Source organism: Struthio camelus, chromosome 3 (assembly GCF_040807025.1).
Source record: "Struthio camelus isolate bStrCam1 chromosome 3, bStrCam1.hap1, whole genome shotgun sequence".
NCBI lineage: Eukaryota > Metazoa > Chordata > Aves > Struthioniformes > Struthionidae > Struthio > Struthio camelus.
In genome coordinates, this window is record NC_090944.1 from 91,741,834 (window position 1) to 91,762,083 (window position 20,250).

At 37.6% G+C, this 20,250-nt stretch overlaps 1 protein-coding gene across 1 annotated transcript in view; it reads left to right on the forward strand.

Moving 5' to 3' along the window:
• GALNT2 (polypeptide N-acetylgalactosaminyltransferase 2) overlaps window positions 1-20,250 on the forward strand; it is a 103,165-nt gene that overhangs the window by 63,675 nt on the left and 19,240 nt on the right. The window contains exons 3-10 of the mRNA XM_068939050.1: window positions 210-363; window positions 3,532-3,630; window positions 4,242-4,309; window positions 5,272-5,337; window positions 8,729-8,850; window positions 15,060-15,147; window positions 18,973-19,060; window positions 19,896-19,999. Coding sequence (XP_068795151.1) covers window positions 210-363; window positions 3,532-3,630; window positions 4,242-4,309; window positions 5,272-5,337; window positions 8,729-8,850; window positions 15,060-15,147; window positions 18,973-19,060; window positions 19,896-19,999 — 789 coding nt within the window. The remainder of the gene's footprint in view (window positions 1-209; window positions 364-3,531; window positions 3,631-4,241; window positions 4,310-5,271; window positions 5,338-8,728; window positions 8,851-15,059; window positions 15,148-18,972; window positions 19,061-19,895; window positions 20,000-20,250) is intronic.

A 20,250-nucleotide genomic window follows, 5' to 3' on the forward strand; every position in this document is an offset into this window, starting at 1 on the left:
TCAATTTTTCATTAATTCACAGGGTATTCTAGAGCAAATTAATGTGCAGAAGTGAATGTGATGATGTGCTCTTCACGATACTGTTGAAGCTTTAAGTACTGTCTTGCAAAACCAAGACCAAGTAATTTCAGCAGTTAATTTGAATTGCTAAATTCTGTTCTTTAAATTGCAAAGATTTAATTGGGTATTTTCCTGTCTTTCTATTTTAGGAAAAGTTCGATGGCAAGATTTTGATCAAGACGCTTACGTTAGCGCTACCATGGTGCGATCTGGTCAGGATCCATATGCCCGTAATAAGTTCAATCAAGTAGAAAGTGACAAACTGCGAATGGACCGAAATGTTCCTGACACTAGGCATGATCAGTAAGTGCCAAACTGAGCCATATTTGACTTTGATTAGCCTTTTTTAAACTTGGGGCTTTGGAGCAGTGGGGAGGGGGGGGAATGTGTGTCTGTTTTTTTCCTAAAGCAGGAGTTCTTCAGCTTTCCAAGTGACAGGAACAGTAAACTGTGGTGTGATTCTCAAATAGTGGTGTAAAAAACACTAGATGTTATTCAGATTTGTATGTTTCTATGACTTCCATTGGTGTGACACCTTGGCTAGCACAGCTCTGGTTAGTATCCGTGCAGTAAAGTTGTCGAGAGGCAGCGGGCAGAAACTGAAATACAGGGAATCCCATTTAAGTGAGGGGGAAAAAGAAAAAAGCTGGTGTGTGTGTTTTTTTTTTTTTTTTGCTTGCTGTGAGAGAGAGCACTGTGGAATCTCCATCTTTGTTCAAAACCAACTGGACTTGGTCCTGGACAACCAATTCTTGCTGACCCTGCTTGAGCTGCTTGAGCCCTGGTTGGACTAACTGATTTCCAGAGGTCCCTTCCTACCTCCACTGTTCTGCCATTCCATTATTCAAAGTATGTGAAGTCTCTCAACTCCTAGACCTGGAGTTCATCTATGCACACCTGAAGAACATGGGACAGGATTAAACTTCAGACATTGAAGTTTTATTTGTGCGGATTCAGGAAATACTGTGCTTCAGAGCAAGAAAAAAACCTAATTTTTACTAGAGAAGACTTTTTTTTAAAAAAAAAAAAGTTCAAATGACATACACTAGTCTTGTTTAAGCAGAATTGATTAATATTTAAAAAGTTGCTCATTATGACCCCAATTTACTTAAAGAAAATTATTGTTGCTGTAGTTCGTTTAGCTTTAGCTATGGCATTTATTATTGTCACAGCAGAGTAGGAAGAATACTGCAAAAGAATCAATTAAAGCAGGGATTTTTTTAAGAGCTAATTCTTATATAAGCAAGTCACCTCTAAAATACTCAGTGAAAACATTCTTGCAGTTACATCTTGTTATTTGGAACTCTAAAAATCTTGATTTCTCTGTCAGAAATATGCAGTAGTGTTTTCCTCTGATTAGTTTTCTTAAAAATAAGAGGCTTCATTGCCTAGTGTAATTCCACCTTAGGGTGTGCTCTGGCTCTGGTGATCTCATTGTAGAAGAGAACACTTATTTTAACATGACTCTTTTATCTCTAATGCATCTAATTAAATATCATAACTTACTGGCAATAGACTCAAAATTTACTCGCTTTCATGACCTTATCTCAGAGTGGATTCATTCAGTCTTTGAATAATTGTTGCAATGCTATAATACGTGATCTTGCAGGGCAGCTTTGGATTATTGAATGTGACGTTTGACATAAATTTTAATGGGCTTCTATTTCAATATTATATATTCATAGTATGTGCAGAGATTCAAATTTTCAAATTTGCTATTTAAGACAAACTTTAACTACTATGTTTTTCACGGGTGTTGGGACTCCACAGACAGATGCTCAAGTTTGAGGAATTTAAACTAAGCTGCTTGATCTGTGCAAGCGCTTCATGTGGTAACTTGATGCACAGTAGACTTGCCTGTCAGGGCCATTTCTAGGTTAGCAGAGAAAAAGGATAACTTTTTGGCATTGTAGGAAGCGGTGTATCATAGCGGTTCAATTTCTTTCAGCTATTTAAATGAATTTGCCAGAAGTTCACAATAGAGAACTCTAATTATTTGCTTTCCAGGAATGCGTAGAGACTTGTGATTTATTTCTTCAACACTGGATGCTAGTCACAAGGCCATCTTGTACACCCACTGTTTGAGAGATGAAGCTAGATATGGCCTTGCTAATCTGAGACAGAGCAATTGCAGAGTTGGCATAGGCTTAGTCTTTCTCAGAGCGAATGAGATCACAGCTGCACAGAAACGTTTTGTTCCACTGGATACACTAGTATTTGTGTGACATTATGGGTGTGCTATATTGAAAACACTGCAATTCCTCGGGAATGTGGGCAAGGAGAAGCAGCAGCACACTTGCTTGCTATTTTATTGTGTGAAGTTGTAACTTGTGTGGTTTATGATGCATGTCACGGATGCTGTTATCAGATGTGGAGAGGTCTTCTATATAGGCAGATGACCTCTTTTAAAACTTGAGGTAGGAATGTAATTCTTTTCCTCTTTCGTTAAGTATTCTGTGCAGTATTATTTAGAATTATTTGCTGAATTTGCAACAGGTATATGCTAAGCTAGCCAGGTTTGTCCAGTCTGAAGACTTCTAGGCCTGTTGGAAATCTACCTCTGATATTAATTAAAGGGGATCTGAAGAAACAGCAGGAATATGTCAGACTGATGTTTGTTCCTACATGAATGAGGGTCCTTGTCTTGACCTGTCAGACTGTGATGCTTTTGGTATAAGCTCCTTGATGTGCAATGTTTTCTAGTTCTGTTGGTTTCTGGTACAATGATCAATAGTGTCTTTTTAGGGTTTTTTTGTCCATGTGTTTAAGCAGCTTAATTTTACGTGGTCCTGCAAGAGTTCAAGTATTCTGGGATTTGGTCCTTTTTGCTTATTATGTTAATCTCAGACTATGAGAGATGATGAAAAAGGAGTTGACTTAAATGGAATATTCCGCTGTCGTTATAGTTTGGATGGACTTGGTTCTGTACTTAGTTGACTCAGCGTTGTCACAGATAATTTTGTTTTTCAGGTCAGAATTTTAAAATCTTAAACAGTTTTCTATGTTTGTGAGAAGCTGTTTCTATGACCAGGATGCTACAGTAGCTTTAAAAATAGAAGGGAGAAGCAGGCAAATGCCATTCTAACACACTTAAGGCAGCCTGTGAACCCATACTTCTTATTAAAATGTGCTATTGACTCAGTAAATGGCTTTACTGTAAAACAAATGCTCTGATTTCATACTGAATTGTGTGAAAGGTATTTACAGTGTACTGCAGTGATGACTTTGCTGGGACTTTGCTGAACCTACCCATGTCTGCCACTGACTTCTTAGTCTATTGTGCACCAGGACAACTACCGAAACTGACAAAGGAGATGATTCTGGCCTCATCTGAGACCAAGACATCTCAGGCTTCCTAGGCAGATGTAGAGTGTGCACTAATTTAATAGATAACAGCTTCATGATGAAGACTGTCTACCAAGACTGGGGTGCAAATATTATGCTTAAATTACAAGGTATTTTGTCTTTTAGGTGCCAACGGAAACAATGGCGGATAGATTTGCCAGCCACTAGTGTGGTGATCACCTTTCACAATGAGGCAAGATCTGCTTTACTTCGAACTGTTGTCAGGTATACCTAAAAGAGACCTTGATTGCCCTCAAGGCCATTCATTTGTGTCAGATAATAGCTTATGACAAGGAAGAGAAGTAACAGTCCATACAGCCTTTCTGCACCATTTACAGAGGGAAAGCTTAGTCTTATTTTCATTGGTGCCTCCAGTTCTTATATTCTCAAAGTGCAATGTTTTTAAAAAAAACAACAACCACCACCACCACCAACCAACCAAAAACCACCTTCCTCTTGGCTGCAGAGGCATGAAAAAATATGGGACTGGTTACCATAAGATGTTTGGAGGTAAATGGTTTCAAGGTGAGAACTGAAAAACTCACAGAAGATGGATTTTTAGTGGCTAGTAAAGGTCTCCATAAAACTTCCATTTTGCAAGTTTTGTAATCTGCTGATCTCTGGAAGCTGGAAGGGAATTCTGTGGAGGTGGGGAATAATTTTACATGTGCCTCTTTTCACGTACTCCTTCCTTAAGAATAAAACAGTAGCTGTTGTCAAAGATATACTGGGCTAGATCCAACTGTGGCTTAACAAGACATAGCTGTTCTTATGCCATTGTTATGGAAAACGAACGCTACTTAGTACTGAATGCCTTTTGTGTTTGTTCCTTACAGTGTCCTTAAAAAAAGCCCATCGCATCTTATTAAGGAAATCATACTGGTGGATGACTACAGTAATGACCGTAAGTACTTTTATAGGGCGTAAACATTTGGGGGGTTTGTTGTCGGGGGTGCATGTGTCTGTGTGGTGTTCTTCCCTCTCCCCCCCCCCCCCCCCCCCCAAAGAATTTCTGTAAACACTGGTAGGTGACTCAATGGACAAGTGATCATGTGAACTGCAGTTTAATGGGACTGAGCTAATATCTGGTCTTAATTCTTATGTATTTGTCGCTGTAAAAACGTGCAGAGTTCTGATAAATATTTGGGGTAATTTGGGGTATATTCTCTTCCTTGCTACTAGCTGCAGAAGCAGAGCATAAAGTGAAAACAGCCTTTCCATGGTATGCTGTCTGATGTAAAAATAAATAAAACTCCTAACGCTTGTACCAAATATTTTGTAGCACTGCTTTGAATAAATACTTGTCTCAACCTTTTGGAAAATTCTTACTGAAACTAAAATAAATCAAGGATGTGATGTGTTTGGTTTTTGTTTTTTAATAGTACTATGCTGTTCTTGTACTTAATTTCAACAGTTGAATTGGACCAGAGTATCACTTTTTTCTAAGAGGTTAATGTCTATGTTTTCGTTACTGTTTATAATGAGGTTGGAATATGTTTAAGCCTTAATATCAGTAGAGCACAAGCCTTTGTTATTCAAAGAAAACAGTTAATTACAGTTAAATCCCATAGAATTTTTTTTACACAATGTAGAAGCAGTATAAAGTAAGCATAGAGTAAGCATTATGCTTAACTAAAAATATTTCAAGAGTGTAGAAGTAGCTTTAAATAACATGAGGGCAGTAATTTCTCAGTGTACTAACTTTTTTATTTATTCGTGGTGAGACAAGAAAGCATTTTTAAAGCATCTCTTAAATAATTTATAACCATAAACACTTTCCTTTTCTTCTTTGTTGAAGACAGCCACTCTTATGCTAATACAGTATTGCAGATCAAACTGGGTCTCATAGTCTCATTTTTCTTTTAGCTGAGGATGGTGCTCTCTTGGGGAAAATTGAAAAAGTGCGAGTTCTTCGAAATGATCGCCGAGAAGGTAGGCTTAACTTGGCAAAAGGAAGGTACAAATTCCACTGTGCTACCCTATCTATTGAACTTGATTAATTCTTTTAAATGAGTATTGTGTTACTCATGGGGGGATTTTCACTTTAGAAATCAGCTTACTAGTAGAATGGAAGAAAAATAATACATATCTGTAAATAAAACAGATTAATTTAGGCTTGTCTCTTGTGTAATTGCATGTTGCTGGCTGTGAAAGTGAAACCAACTTGAGAAAATCCCTCTCATTTTCAGCCCCTCCGTTCTATCACTTTGCTGAATCCTCAGTTATGCTGCTCCAATTGTATACAGTTTTTTCCTCTGTAAACTATAGGAATGTCTGAAATGATCCAACTTAGAAACAGCCCTCTCTTTGGTTGTTACCCTTAGTAGGGATTATTTTAATGATGCAGTTGATGGACAAACAGTTTGGCAGATGTGACAGGGTTTGAGCAAGTAGGAGGGCAGGAACTGAGTATTCCAGTTCTGCTGAAGTCAGGGTATCATGTAATAAACTTGTTTTACATTTCTCTGTCTTTGTTACTTTGCAAATTACTGTCTCATATCACTTAGCCCTTCAGTCAGCAGCTTCCTGACCATGGAGCTTAGTGTATTAGATATACATGACTGTTACTCTACAGCTGTTTGAAATAACTGAGACCTGACAGTTGAAATAGTTGACTGAATTAGCAGATATGTGCTTGCTTATTTTTATAGTAACTCTATATTCTAGGCTGCCAGGCTGGTCTGGGGAGCAACTAGAATCCTTAGATTGTCAAAAACTGGAAGTAACATATACGAAATCTTTGCTGTCCCATAATTAAAGTTATATTGTACTGACGGGTGCTTAATGCCTGAACAGTTTGTTTGGAATATACTTGTGAACACAGGCTTGTCAGAAAAGCAGACCCTTTTCTAACCTGCCTTGATTGCAGGGTTTTGAGTAAGTTGATGTCGTTTTACCGATCAACGCAGCACTTAGATTGAGATAATAGTGATGGAAAAACTGAATGAAATATAGCTTTTTTTTTTTTAGTAACTGCAAGTATGAGCTCTTGACTGTGCTGCACATGAATAGGTGAACTGAATTTTCATTCATACTTAGATATGCATCAGTATATCTGAAGAATGTAGTATGGCTTGACATCTCTTAATGTGTCAGAAAAGAACAATAGCTTGGAAAGTGAAGGCACGGTATTAGTTTACTTGACTTTGTGAGATTAAGATAAAACTATTACCCATGGGACCTACCAATCTGTTCATAAAGTTTTTTGCCTAAATATATGCTTATGTGCCACCAGGTGATAACTTTAAAATGAAAATATGTTAAGGCTTCACTTTGATTGCTGGCTTGTTATGCTTGAGCTTACGTTCACTTAACTTTTTGTTTTCAAGCGCAGGCTGATGCCGATGTCTTACAAACACGTACAAACGAAAATTTAAGAGAATCAGTAAAATGAAGCAGTGCATAAGACACTAAATGTAACAAGCTAGTGTGAGCAACAGAGGAAAGCGGTGTGTTTTAAAAATTAAAATAAATGGAAGATTACTGTGGTGGGAAGCTAAGACATCAATGGCTGCTTTGCTTTCTGAGTAGCTTTTGGCCTCATAACTGTAGGACCAGAATTTGCTGTGGGAAGGGAGTGTTTTGGAGAATGCAGTGAAAGGTGGAATAAATGTTCAGGGGAACGTTCCGGACCCGTTCTGTTAAATGGCTGAGTGTGATTGCAGAGGACTCAGTGACCCCAGTGGTCGTTTCCATTTCTTTGCCTAGAACTTGAAATTGAAGATTGGTGTGGGTGGGTGGGTGTTTTGTTTGTTTGTTTTTTTATGGAAATAGAGCAAGACAGTAGGTTCTAGAAGAACATAAGTTACAAATGATGAATCCAGGAAGGAGGATTTGGTGAAGTAGAACAAATGTAGTCAGTGTGCCTGAGGAATAGTTTGACGTGGAAAAAACTGAACAAAACAAGTTCAAAGGTTGATAGTGGGGAGGTGGCACAAAGAGCAGCAAGGTATGATCAACTGCCAATGCACAACAAGTAAGATAAAGTAATGGTGTGGAGCATCGCCACAGCAGAGATCCGCAAGAGACAAGCGCTCACATTGTAGTAAGGACTCATACAAGGACCTTGAGAAGCAGTTTTTTGGTTGCTGAATGCCAGACGGAGCAAACAAGTCTGTAGCCTTTTTTTCTTAAGCTTCTTGTATTGTTTGGAGTCATATTTTGCAGTTTTGGTAACAAGGATGGAAAGAAAAGGGGTTAGAAGAAACCAGATTTGGTGGGAACTAATGTAGAAAGATAAATTAAGTAATTCCTTTGATTTTGAGTGATGGTAAAGTCAATGAGTTGTGGGCGGTCGCAGAGAAAAGTAGGGAGGAAATTTGCAAAGGGAGAAGAGCAAGTTGGCTATTTCTGTATTGAAGGACATGGTTGGATGTGTTTAAATGTAGCAAGGAACTGTAAGGGCTGCTGAGGTCATTAAAGGAGCATATATTAAAAGGGAAGGAAGGAAAGAAATGAGATGAATCCATGAGGGGCACTGCCTTTGAGGGAGTTGTAGAGAAGAGGAGCACCTTCGGGCTTTACCAAAAGGTTCCTCTTAAAGAAATCTTACCCAGGAAGGTTTAAAAAAAATAAATAAAAATAAAAATAAATTAAAAATAAAAAAAATTTAAAGAAAAAAAAATAAAAGAGAATTATGAGAAACAGGAAAAAGGCTGAAAGAGGGGAGCAGGCTCTTGGAAATGAATAAACATAGCACGGTTTGAAATGATTCTAGCCCTTCCAGAAGGAGCTGAGGGAAGAATGGACAGACTTTTCCTCTAATGACCTGTTTATTTGGGGGAGGAGGGTGGAAGGGGGCAGGGATGGCAAGTTAATTGATAGTATTTTAGTCAGTCCTGTTGTAGCTTGATCTTTAAAAAAAGACTTCTTTAAGTTCACCCAATAGTAATCCTTTTGTTAGTACCACTTCGACTCTACTAGGCTATCTCCTGCTGTGGATATGTTTCTGACAAAATGAAAGTGTGTGTTTTCAGGACAGATGGTGGATAACACTTGTCGATGTAAATGACATTTATCATAATAGAGGTCCAGTTGCACTAGTGTATCATTGTTTTGAAAAAAATGCTTAAATCCTCCTTAAGTCTTAACGAGACCCATGGACTAGGGGGCAGTAATTTAGAAGCTTGATGGCTTTTTATTCTGAAGTCGTTTCACTGAATTGTTAACTGGCATCTGTTTTTTAGAACACAACTCGTGTGCTTATGTCCTGACTGAGTTAAAGTAATATAATTTATGGCTAACTTATGTGGTAGTTTGTCTCATTACTGTTGATTGTTTTCCTCCCATAAGTACTAAAACTTTCTTATTCTTCATTTCTCAGGCTTGATGCGCTCCCGTGTCAGAGGGGCAGATGCAGCACAGGCAAAAGTACTGACCTTCCTGGATAGTCACTGTGAATGCAATGAACACTGGCTGGAACCGCTTTTGGAAAGAGTAGCTGAGGTTAGTAAAGAGTTCTTCTAAAGTAATTTTTTGAAGGAATAGCTTTTAAATTTTAAAGCAGTCTAGTATGTACTACATTAACTTTATGCATCTTCAAGACTTTTTCCTCTGAAATGAGATGATGGAGATGTTCCAAGTGTTCTGTGATTAAAACCCACTTTTTGTTCATTTAATCCATGAATATAGGAGCATAAAGTTTGGACACTTGTCTTCCAAGTAACTAAAATGTTTCTTGAATCTTTAGGGACCTTCTCAGCAAATTTTGAAAATCTGCAGAGCAAAGCATGCTTTTCCTCAACCAATATCATGGCAATGTAATTCTGTTTACCTGAATATTTATGCCTGGTTGAGATTCAGTCAGAAAATGGGAGAGGGGTTGGACTGTGAAACTAAAATTCCCATGGAAATTAACAGGGACCGTGGGATCTCAGCTTCTACCAAAATGGTGCTTAGTCTGTGTCCCTGAAAAGCAATAGACAGCACTGCCGATGGGTTGGTTGTATTTGTTAACTTTCTCCAGAGAAAACTATTGAAGTGAAAAGTGAATCAAGTGCAACTTCAGAAAGCACTGTGGAACACTCAAGACAGGAGATTTTTTTCCTTAATTGTGTTCTTTTCCAGTAAACTTTCCTTTTTTGATTTAATTTAGACTCAGAAGGATTTCTTTTGAAATGGCTTTACTAAGCTACCCTGTCTTGTCAATGTTCAGTTCCTCCCTTATCCTCTACACGCTTTCCTTAGCTTTTTTTTTTTTTTCTCCCCTTAGGAAATGCAATGTCTTCCATATACCAATGCAGCAGCTACCAGCTGGTGACTGGTTTTGCTTTTTTGTTTGGTTCTGTGATATTTCACTGTGTGTTCCAGGAATATGACAAATAGCCAGACACACTAGCAATTAAAATTCTGTTCTGGAAGAGAAATAGCTTCAGTTGGCTCAAACCTGGACACTATTAAGGTGCCTAGAGCCTACAGAGCACTTCAAGTATGATTAACGTAACTTTTTTAATATATTTTTCTGTCTGTTTAAAATGGTGTAAACTTCAGAAGAGTTGAGGGAGTTTCTATACAACTTAACCAGCAAAACAGACTTGAAATAATTTTTTATGTAGATGTATTTGTGTACACACGTGTGTGTGTGTGTATATATATCTCTCTCTTCATATTCAGCTGGAAGTGGAGAATGCTTTTTCCGAAGCCACTAGCTGGCCCAAGGTTTGGGAACTGTTTGCAAGCCTATTTCTGTAAATGGTTTGAGGTATCTACCTACCTGAGAAACTAAAGAGATTGGTAGGTTCAGGATCAATACAGCTCTCCTTTCAGTAGGACAGATCTTGCCCTTTACCCTGACTCCACTCTAGTGTGTGTGGTTTGTGTTGTTTTTTTTGTTTTTGTTTTTTCCTCCCCGAGGGCATACTCGTTTAGTTCTCTAAAACTGATGTGAAATCTGAAAAATTTTTTACTTATCATAAAAGAATGTAAAACCTTTTGTTAAAATGCTGGCAAGTTGATGAAGATCCAGCATTGCATGTGGTGTACTTGGTGGGAGAACCTGGTTCCATGTTTTGCCTTGTGCAGTAGCTACTCTTAGCAGCACAGAAGTAGTTAAGTCCTTCAAAACTTGTTCCTTGCAATTGTCACCCTGATACACACTAATCACATGTGTGCCATTGAATAGTTTTCAGCTGTATGAACATAGTTTTGCACTCTTAGCTTTATATACTGTTAAATAATTGATGTGGAATTCCAGTTTACTTTTAGATAGAAATAACAATGATATTTTTGCCCTTTTTTGGAAAGGGAACCTTCCCAGCCAGCCAGATATAGGGTTTGATAAAAGAGCCTCTAAACTTTCTGCTTGTTCAAGTGATTAGGGACTGCATATTGTTTATATGTCGTAGATGGATATTCTTTGTTATTTTAGTAACATGAATTGATTTTGCTCACAGTGCAGACTATGCCATTTGATGTTAATTGGAAGCATTTTCTTGATGGTTTCAGTGGCTAGAAGCTGAATATACATAAAAATCACTTCCTCTCCGGACTCAAACTAACTACTTCAGGTCAGGGCTACTATAAGAAGTGTAGTGTTTTTTGATGCTCTTGCTATATCTGTTCTGTATTTGGTGGAAAATTTTTCAAGCTCTAGAACTGCCCACTTGGCATTGAATTATCTGGAAGTTTTGGGAGCTTGCTTATGTGATTTTCTGTGTGGTTTTAAAAAAAGGCATATCTTCTAGAAACACAATCTGAATGCAGTCAGTTCTGCAATATAATACTGGATGTGCTGTAACCATAACTTTATAAAGCTACATCTTTGACCCCTCGCTTGTGTTAGGAGCACCTGAGGCATCGAGATTCTTTTCAGTTGAATGATGATCCACCCCACAATTTTCTTCTTTAAGATGGTTCCCTAATAAGTGTCTATTAACCATGCTTTCTCAGCATTCCTAGAAGAGTTTGACAGTACCAGGGATTTCTCTTCAGCAATTTGAGAAAAAGCTTAAAGCATTAAAAGCATGCATTTAAAAAGTACTTATTTCAGAGTTCAGAATGTACTGATACATGTGTAACTGGAGCTGATGTGCCTGCTCCCTCTGGCAGAATGGCTGTCTGTCAAATTCCCTAAGGCTGCCTTTTATGCCCTCCAGAAAGAAGTTTTCTTAATTTACGCTGGTTAGGGCTGATTAAACCAGGAATCGGCATATTTTAAGCCTTTGCACCCCCCTAAATGTCAACATAATAATCAAAAATTACAGAGTCATGAAAATTTTAGTAACTCCTAGTTATTTCCTGAATATTTTTTCTATTTGGCATTTTCTATTTCCTATTTCTAATCACTTTGATACAACTTCTAATTTTAATTTTTTCTTATGTAACTGATATATTGTAAGGGTGGAACATGCCTGGTGCATAATTTCACTCCCTATCTGTTTTCACAGTGCAGTTGTAAATCTTGTATCACTTTTGGAGGATATGTTTAAACAAGGTTTTAGAAGAAAGGACTAAGATTAAGGAATGACATGTGCATTTCTCTTTCTGTATCTGTGTCACTTGGTGACCTTGAATGAGTCACTTTTAGTTGGCACAGTACTCAAAGGAAAATATTCATATTTTCTTCTGCATATTGTGAAGCTTAATCTTTGAAGTGCCTAGAGATTTTTGGAGATTTCAAGATAAAGCATTGTATGCAGAATCTTGAGGATAATTCTGATAGTTTATGAGAATAATATATAATGGTAGTCTAACACTCTAGAGCCTATGTAACCTCCTTCCTGAATATTAAAGTGAAATAGTAAGCTACAAATTTCCAAGTACCAGATGCTTGCAGTATTTGCAGACTGTTTCTCTCCACTGTTTTCACCAGAAAGCATGTATTTTTTTCAGTAGTGTTCCCTTATGAATTATGACCTAAAACCTTCAGAATAAAGTGGGAGACTACAAAATCAAGAATTCCTTTCTGCTTGTGTTTTGTTTTCCAAAATGCATATCAGCTTTCTATCATAATAACACTACAGGTAAATAACTTTCTTTCTTTAGGGCAATTTAAAAGGAGCAGTTGCTTTTTAGTATTTTCAATGAATGGTTTTGAAACCCCTGTACAAGGGAGACTGCACGCTCTTTTTAGTGCTCTGTCTGCATTAACTACTTCATAGAGCTCTGCAAAGCATCAGCTTAAGAATATGCAAATATTTCATCAGCTTTGCTGAACGTATCCATCATTGGAAATCATGGAAGGAGCGGCATGTTCCTAGGACAAAAAAGCGTGGGTTGCACATCGAACTGAATAGTCACAACCTGGGTATTTGTGTCAGACAAATAACTGCTAATGCTCAGAATAATCTGTATCGCATAGCAAATGTTGCTAGTGTGCACTGATACTGGTAGAACTGATCAGAACTAGCAGTGGCCTGGGGAAATCTCAAACATGTAGATACAGAACATGCTGCCTGTTTGCTGAGTGTTGTATGTAGTGGAGATAAGTTGAAGCCTAACCGAAGCTCTGACTAATGTGACAGCTGGCTTCTTGGACAGCTTTTACCACCAGGTTCAGCTGTGCCAAGTAGAACCATCTGAGAGAACAAAGATTGCTGCCAGAAAAAGTTATTGGGAAAACCCCTGAGGAAATAACTAGAACTTTTTTGAGGAAAGAACTAGCAAAAAAAGTTGTTTCACTTCTATATCACTTGCTGATGTGTGTATTGTAAATTACAGGATAGGTTGGGTATCTTCTGTCTCATAAGTAGAGGTGTTTCTTAATTCTGTCACTGTATTTAGACATGTTCTGTATAAAAGCATGTCATGGGTGAACCTGAAATGCTTTAAGGAGGACACTTAAGCATATATATGGTGCTTTGCAGTTAAGGTGTAGAAAATCATAGTTACCTCCCAAATAAACCACTGCCAGTAAAGCCATGGGCCTGGCATTATACACATCTAGACATGAGGCTATGGCTAACAGGAGTGTGAGCTAAAGATGTGATTGGTTAGGGGAACAGGATAGGTTGATCTTTTTTTGCCTGTCCCTATGTTTTTCTAGTTTGCTTTAGACCAAGCAATACTTAGTAGAAGGCCTGATTTAGGCGTTGCGTGCCGCGTTATAGTGCGTCCCTTGTAGAGACATATACTTGGCCCATATGGTATAGCTGAAATGATGCTTAAAAGGAATGTAGAAATCAAGGAATAGATTGAGTTTTTAGCTGGAGACACAACTGGGAATCTCCTTTTGCCTAATTAAAAAGTTAGTGACCTTTTGCTCAGTTAAACAAAATGACCTAGCATGTGTGAAATATCTAATTCAGGCATACTAAAGTCAATGTCAACTTAGTTAAGGTTCAGTAAATGAAAACAAGCACTTCTAATATCTTAATTGGACCAACCTAAAGCCTTTTGACTAAAGGAGTTGCTTTCAAGTCTCTTGTTGTGAGCCTAAACTATTCTGATACCAATTTGGTACGGATCCATTCTGTATAGTACTGATCAGCAAGGGAGGTAGATTGCTGAGCCACTCTCTAGACTATATGTACTGTTATTTGAAGACTTATTTATGAAATCGGTTCTGAAAATGACAAGATTTAGGCTGGCAAATTTTTAATCATGAGAACTGTTTCTCTATAACAGAATTATCAAAATATTTCCTGTTTGTTATCAACAATTCTGTGACTATAAGGAATGTGCTGTAGTATTCTGAAGTCATCTGTGCTCTCTGAATGATGTGACCTTGGAGCTCGAAGTTCTGTGAAACTTATTTTGAACTCTAGTAAGGTTTTGTCAGTGTTTGGTCAAACCACCAGTTTTTGAATCAAACTGCTGTGCTTCAATATACAAATGTAACTCTCTCTTGAAGAAATACTTCAGGAAGAGAAAACGGACTGGCCTAACTGTGATATTGCATTTGTAATATCATGAGATAAGTCTTTTTTTTTTCTTTTTTTTTTTGAAGTACTGATGCTTTGTGATTCTAATGGATGTGTGTGGAATTGTTGGAAAGATTTTCCCCCCCTTCCTTAAAATTATTTTTGCAAAAATATCAGCTTGTGTAACTAACATATTGCTCGTAGTATACTAATACCACGTTCAGGCAGACAAATGTGGTGTCTGTACCACTGGAATATTGGCAGCCAGAGATTAATAGCATTCATTAGTTTAAGACTATGGGGGTTTTTGTTTGTTTTGGCTTTGTAGGGTCTCTATCTAAATATCTGATTGTGGAGTGTGATTTTTCTAGTGTGGAATGAATTAGCTTTAACCTAATGCTCTTCTAATTAAAGAAAGGCATAAACGTTCCTTAAAAGTTGAAAATTGCAGTGCACCGGGTAGCTAGAGATTTGCTGTGAAAATACAAACTGCTTACCTACTACTTCTCTTTGGGCTGGTTTTAAAAGTTAGAATGGAAGTGCTGCTTGCTTAACAGCCTTTTGAAGTATAAGTTTGCTGTCTCCTTCAAGAACAAGTCACAAGAGGGGGATTACTACTAGAAAAGTAGTCTAGACTAGAAAGAGGTTTCACAGCTGTAAGCTATTGCTTCTGCTTTCTGAGGCAATGGTGAGCAATTCTCCGTGGGTGGCTCTTTAGGGCCATAAGTGAAAAGTAAGAAAAGTTGGGGAAGAAGTGTTAATGAAATCCTGATGAACTGTTCAACATCTCATCCTGCCTGAATCCTTATATATTGATTTCATTATTTCAATATTACTTTTTAATATCTATTTTAGGACAAGACCAGAGTTGTGTCTCCTATTATTGATGTAATTAATATGGACAACTTCCAGTACGTGGGGGCGTCAGCTGATTTAAAAGGCGGTATGTACCTGTACTGGAATACAAATAGAAAGAAAGCATCAAGAATCAAAGCTCATAATCACTGCAGTTGTGGAATGGGCAATTAACATACTGTTCTTCCCTTTCACGTATTTAGTTGAAGCTGTAACGGCCAGTTCTTTGGATTTGAAATTGGCCTTATTGTCCTCTGCTTTAAAACAGTTTCGCGTTGTTAGACTAACCCTTAGAAGTTTATACTGCCCTTTGATTGGTGTGAGCCTTGCACATTGGTAATGTCTGTAGGGTTGTGTATACATGTCAGAAGCAGCTTGTGGCCAGAGTTTATCATTTGCTTTTTAGGTAAAGCAGTCTTAATTCTTCGCTAGTTAGAAGCCCATCAGCAATGCAGTGCCTATGAGATTTTTTCAAGATGCCAGTTTGCTTTTAAAAAAAAAAAAAAACACACTCTTCTAAATAAGCAAAAAGCCTTGGAATGTGTTTAAAATGTTTTTAGCAGTCATGATCTCTAATCATGGATAGAATACAATGTGACCTTGAAAATCTGTAGTGGTTATATTTTCACCATTACAAAATTTATTTCTTAAATTCTGTTTAAAAGTGCTACAGTTCTACTGTGTCTAGTTAATGTAAACTATTGACAGCAAATAGTAAAAAGTTCTGTGCAACCCCCTCCACCTCCACCCTCAAAAAATTCTCCTTCCTCTTCTTTCCATCTCCCAAAAGGGGAGTGGCGGCCCAAACAGAAGCCCAAATGCCAAAACTCATACTTGTGGCAAGTATGTTAACTGTTTTTTCACTGTTCGCAGGCAGCTGGCATTTAAAACAGATCTCTTCTCTTCCCCCCAACCATCTTTAAATAATTGTTCCCATAACTCTGGAAACTGAAGTGTCTGTGTAACAGATACAAGATGAACAACAGTATAGAAATTACTGAGTACTGTTCCTGCAGTGTTTCAACTCTGTCTGGATGGGCTCTCTTGAGTGAGGAATGAGTTTCAAGCTGTTCAAGCCCATTCAGTCCTTGACATACCAGTCCTTAATTGGCTACCAAATTTTAATCCTAGTTTACTCGAATGTATATTCACACAACGTTGCATATGTTTCAAATTCCAGCCAGTGATCTGGAGGTGAGAGGTTCTCTAACCTTTTAATTAATGCTCTGCAGTCAGTAATTACCTGAACTGAACTATTTCATTCACTAATACAAATAACACCTACAGTGGATGTACTTACACTATGCTAACATATAATTCCATGTTATTATCTATGTGTGCCAGCTTTATTAAATCCTGAAGGTCTTCAGGACTTGCAGCATAATGAATGGATTGGATGGAAATCTCTGTACTGTTACATGGCTTCTGCTATTGTCTACAGTATGAGGAGCAAGCAATTCTTTCACTGAAACCTTAAATTGGTTCTTGTGGGGATTCATGCTCTGTAATTCTTCCCAGCCAGGGTGGGAAAAGATAGTTTTTCACTTGATGAAGGCTGCTTTTTAGCCTTCATCTATTGAGCTATGTTTCCCAAATTTCTTTACTTTTTAGTGCTCTTCCCCCTCCCCCTGTAGACAATAGAAATAGATTCTTTAAAATCCAGGAGCCTTTATACTTTTGGATTGAGGAGTGAGAAGCTGTCTTTTTTTTTAGTTTTAACAATAGAAATTTTGCACATACCAATTTTCAAGCTATTTGGAGGTCTGCTGAAATGTGCATAATATATTCCCTTCCAGTTCCCAGAGGACAGATCACCACATTAAAAGCACTACTGCATTTGGCATCGTGGGACACTTTCTCTGAGGCCAAATCTAAACATGGAAATCAAACTATGCTTTCAGCCTCAGATCAGTATCTGTGTGGCTGAAGCATGGAAAGTTGAGACAGCTGGGACAGCATTTGTGCCTTGTCTGTTTTGAATGGACTTAATCACCCAAGACAAGCAGTCTAGCAAATTCGGCAAACTTTTTTAAGAGGACAGGGCTGAAAAAATTCTGAGCTCTGGTCACTACTGAATCTGTGCTCTCGTGTAATAAAACTTGGAAGGGCTGCAGAAGTATTTCTTCTCTGAGAAACACTCTACTGGAATAAACTGTAGTTAACTGATATCTAATAACAGGATATGCCACATCATGGAGTTTACGCTTAATAGAATTTCACATTGGGTATGCACTTATGTTTAAAAATACTCCTTTTACAGAGTTACTGATACTATCTCACTGAGTGCAGATTTCTTTCCCCAGAGTCAGTGAAAACAGAGAAGGAAAACAGTTTTTATGGGTAGACAATTTGTACACTTGTTCTGAGTTTTGCAATACTGTGCTGTGCTCCAAAAGAGACCCCTTGTGTTCACAATAGCGTATGTAACTTTATCTCTCTACCACTTGTGCTCCAGAGCAGTGTGTGTGTGTGTTGTGTTTTTTTTTTTTTTTCCTCCTTCCAAGTCTTCCCAGATGCAAGTAATTTTGCTGGGTACGTAGAATGAGATGAGGCTTTCTAATAGGCTGGAAATATTGGAGTTCATTTTACTTTTCATGCTGGAGGTTTTAGACTACTATCAATTGCAGCCATTTTATTGTTTAGCTGCTTGGAGTTTGAGTGTTGCATAAAATACTATATTGTAGTAATGAAAGGCTATTTAAATATTCAGACTTTATAGGAGAAAGAGTTGGCATGTACGTTATAAGGACTGTTCAGGATAACTTCTCTATTGTGTCATATAAATATCTTGTGGGTTAAAATGGAAATTTTTTAATTTTTGACTATCCAAACCAGTCCCTACTATGCAGACAAGCTGTTCATAGGGCTATAACTGTTTAGCTTATCTTTTTTTTCCTGCTTCCCCAGAAAGTAATTGCTTTACCTTTAATGCTGGAGAAAGGAAACTATTGACATCTGTGCAACAGAAATCTGGGAATTGTTCATTACATGACCTCATAGGATCTAAATGCTTTTGGCAGCAGGCAACCTATGTAAGGCTGACTTGCTAGCTATACATCTTTTCAAAGATGCCCGTGCTTAAGGGCGTAGGCCAGGTCAAAACCTATTAAGAAAAAGTGTTTTCTTATAGAAAGTCCACGTTATACCTGCTAGGTTTCTCGTGGTGTTGCCAGAGGGAGCTAGTTCTGACCGTTGTCGGGCAGCACGCTGCTGTAGATGGCCCGCTGGTCCTGGCTATTCTGGCTATCCTTACGTTGTTCTGTGCTTAACTCTCAAAAGTACCAGACCAACTGTTTGTGTGTGCATGCACGCATGTGTACATATGTAAGGGAAGAAAACGTTTTAACAGTAGGGAAGAAGGATGAAGTAAAATGTTAATGAGAAGTTGAGAGTACCATAACCTGTTGCGATCTTTGATAGAGAGCTCCTGCTTATAGAGAGGAACACAGAGAGTGCTGTAGAAAGTTTGCGTAAACAAAAATACGTGCTCACTTGATAAGGTTTGAAATGTAATTGTACAACAGAGGCTATTAAGAGCAATTAAAATGGATGAAAGATTTTCATATGATGATCTTTCTGACTTAAGCATATGGGACACTGGATTCATATAAGACTTTTGGTCTCTCAACCATGTTGTTGACTAGGTTTCTTAAATGTGTAATAGGTGGCAGCAATAGAAATCAGTTATTTTCCGCTTGATTACTTCTCTGTTGCTGTATGCAGCGGCTTTTCCCTTCATCTGGCATCTTACTCGTTTGTTTTCTCCTCAGAAGTTTGTATAAGTTTAAATATTTGATTTATTTCTAATTTAAATTACAGTTCCCAGTAATTTCGGTCAATGTGATATTATTCCCAATTGAACAACAACCTTATTTTTTAACATTCTGTCTTCTCTGACGTTTTCTTCTTGAAGGCTTCGATTGGAACCTGGTGTTCAAGTGGGATTACATGACACCAGAGCAAAGAAGAGCACGACAAGGAAACCCCGTTGCTCCCATAAAGTATGTCTGCACCACCGCTTCTCCTCTTGAAAGATAAAACTGTAACTTTTTGAATAGAAGAAGCTCATTGATTCAATTAGTACCGTCCCAGTGTCCATTTTCCAGTATTAGAGCTTATAATATGCAAAGTATTTTCCTCAGGAAAACAATATTGGTGGTCTTTTTCTTTAAATCACCTTCCCAGTTTGTTACACTTATATTTTGATGTAAATTGTATGTGCATCAAAATATAGCAACTATATATTTATTATTAAGCTTGACATAGATTTAGGACCAGATATGAGTCCAGGACTGAATAATTTGTGACTAAATGAAGTAGAAAATTTTCTTCAGGTATGAAAATGGATTTTTACTATAGCCTTCCAGAATATTGAGACTTCTCCCATTCATTATTTGTATAGCAGTATGAGAAACAAATGGAGTATTAAAAAAGAAAAGTTGACTTCAAAGGACGTTAGTCAAGGGTAAATAGTCTACTTAAGTAGATATTGTTTTGTGTTTGAAGTAGGTATGTTTTGAGGGCTAAAAATACAGCATCAGTTTTAATGTTGTGCTCTTGGCACAAATTGCCACCTTTTATATAAGGAACTTGAGAACCAAATGTGGATTTGGAAGCTGCTTCAAAAGCTGAACGTTGTCATAATGCTGTACGTACCGTAGAAATGTTGTGATGTGGCATGCAGATAGTATTTGAGGAAAAAATAGATGCAAAATTAGCTGCCTTCAAAAACACTGCAAGCTTCTCTAGGAGGTATTAACCTTGAGATCCAAATAATAGTTATCTGCCAATTTACGCTTCTCTAAACATTCAATTTAACTTTTCTTGTCTGTTTAGGACACCCATGATCGCTGGGGGGTTATTTGTGATGGACAAATCCTACTTTGAAGAACTAGGGAAGTATGACATGATGATGGATGTTTGGGGTGGAGAAAACCTAGGTATGTATATCACTTACCTTTGGATCATTTTGGAAAGAAAGTTATATCTTTGTTTACTGTCGTGGATTCATGGGCTTCATGATTTTGGGCAAAAAGGGATTAAACAGGAGTTAAAACTTAAGGTCAATTATTGGCAAAACGCGTATTTTTTTCAAAGGGAGAATTAGAATAAGGTAGGACTTGCATGTTAATATGGAGAAACAAAAGTATTTGTTCGTTGTGCAGTTCAGTTTTTTTCATGAAAGCTGGCA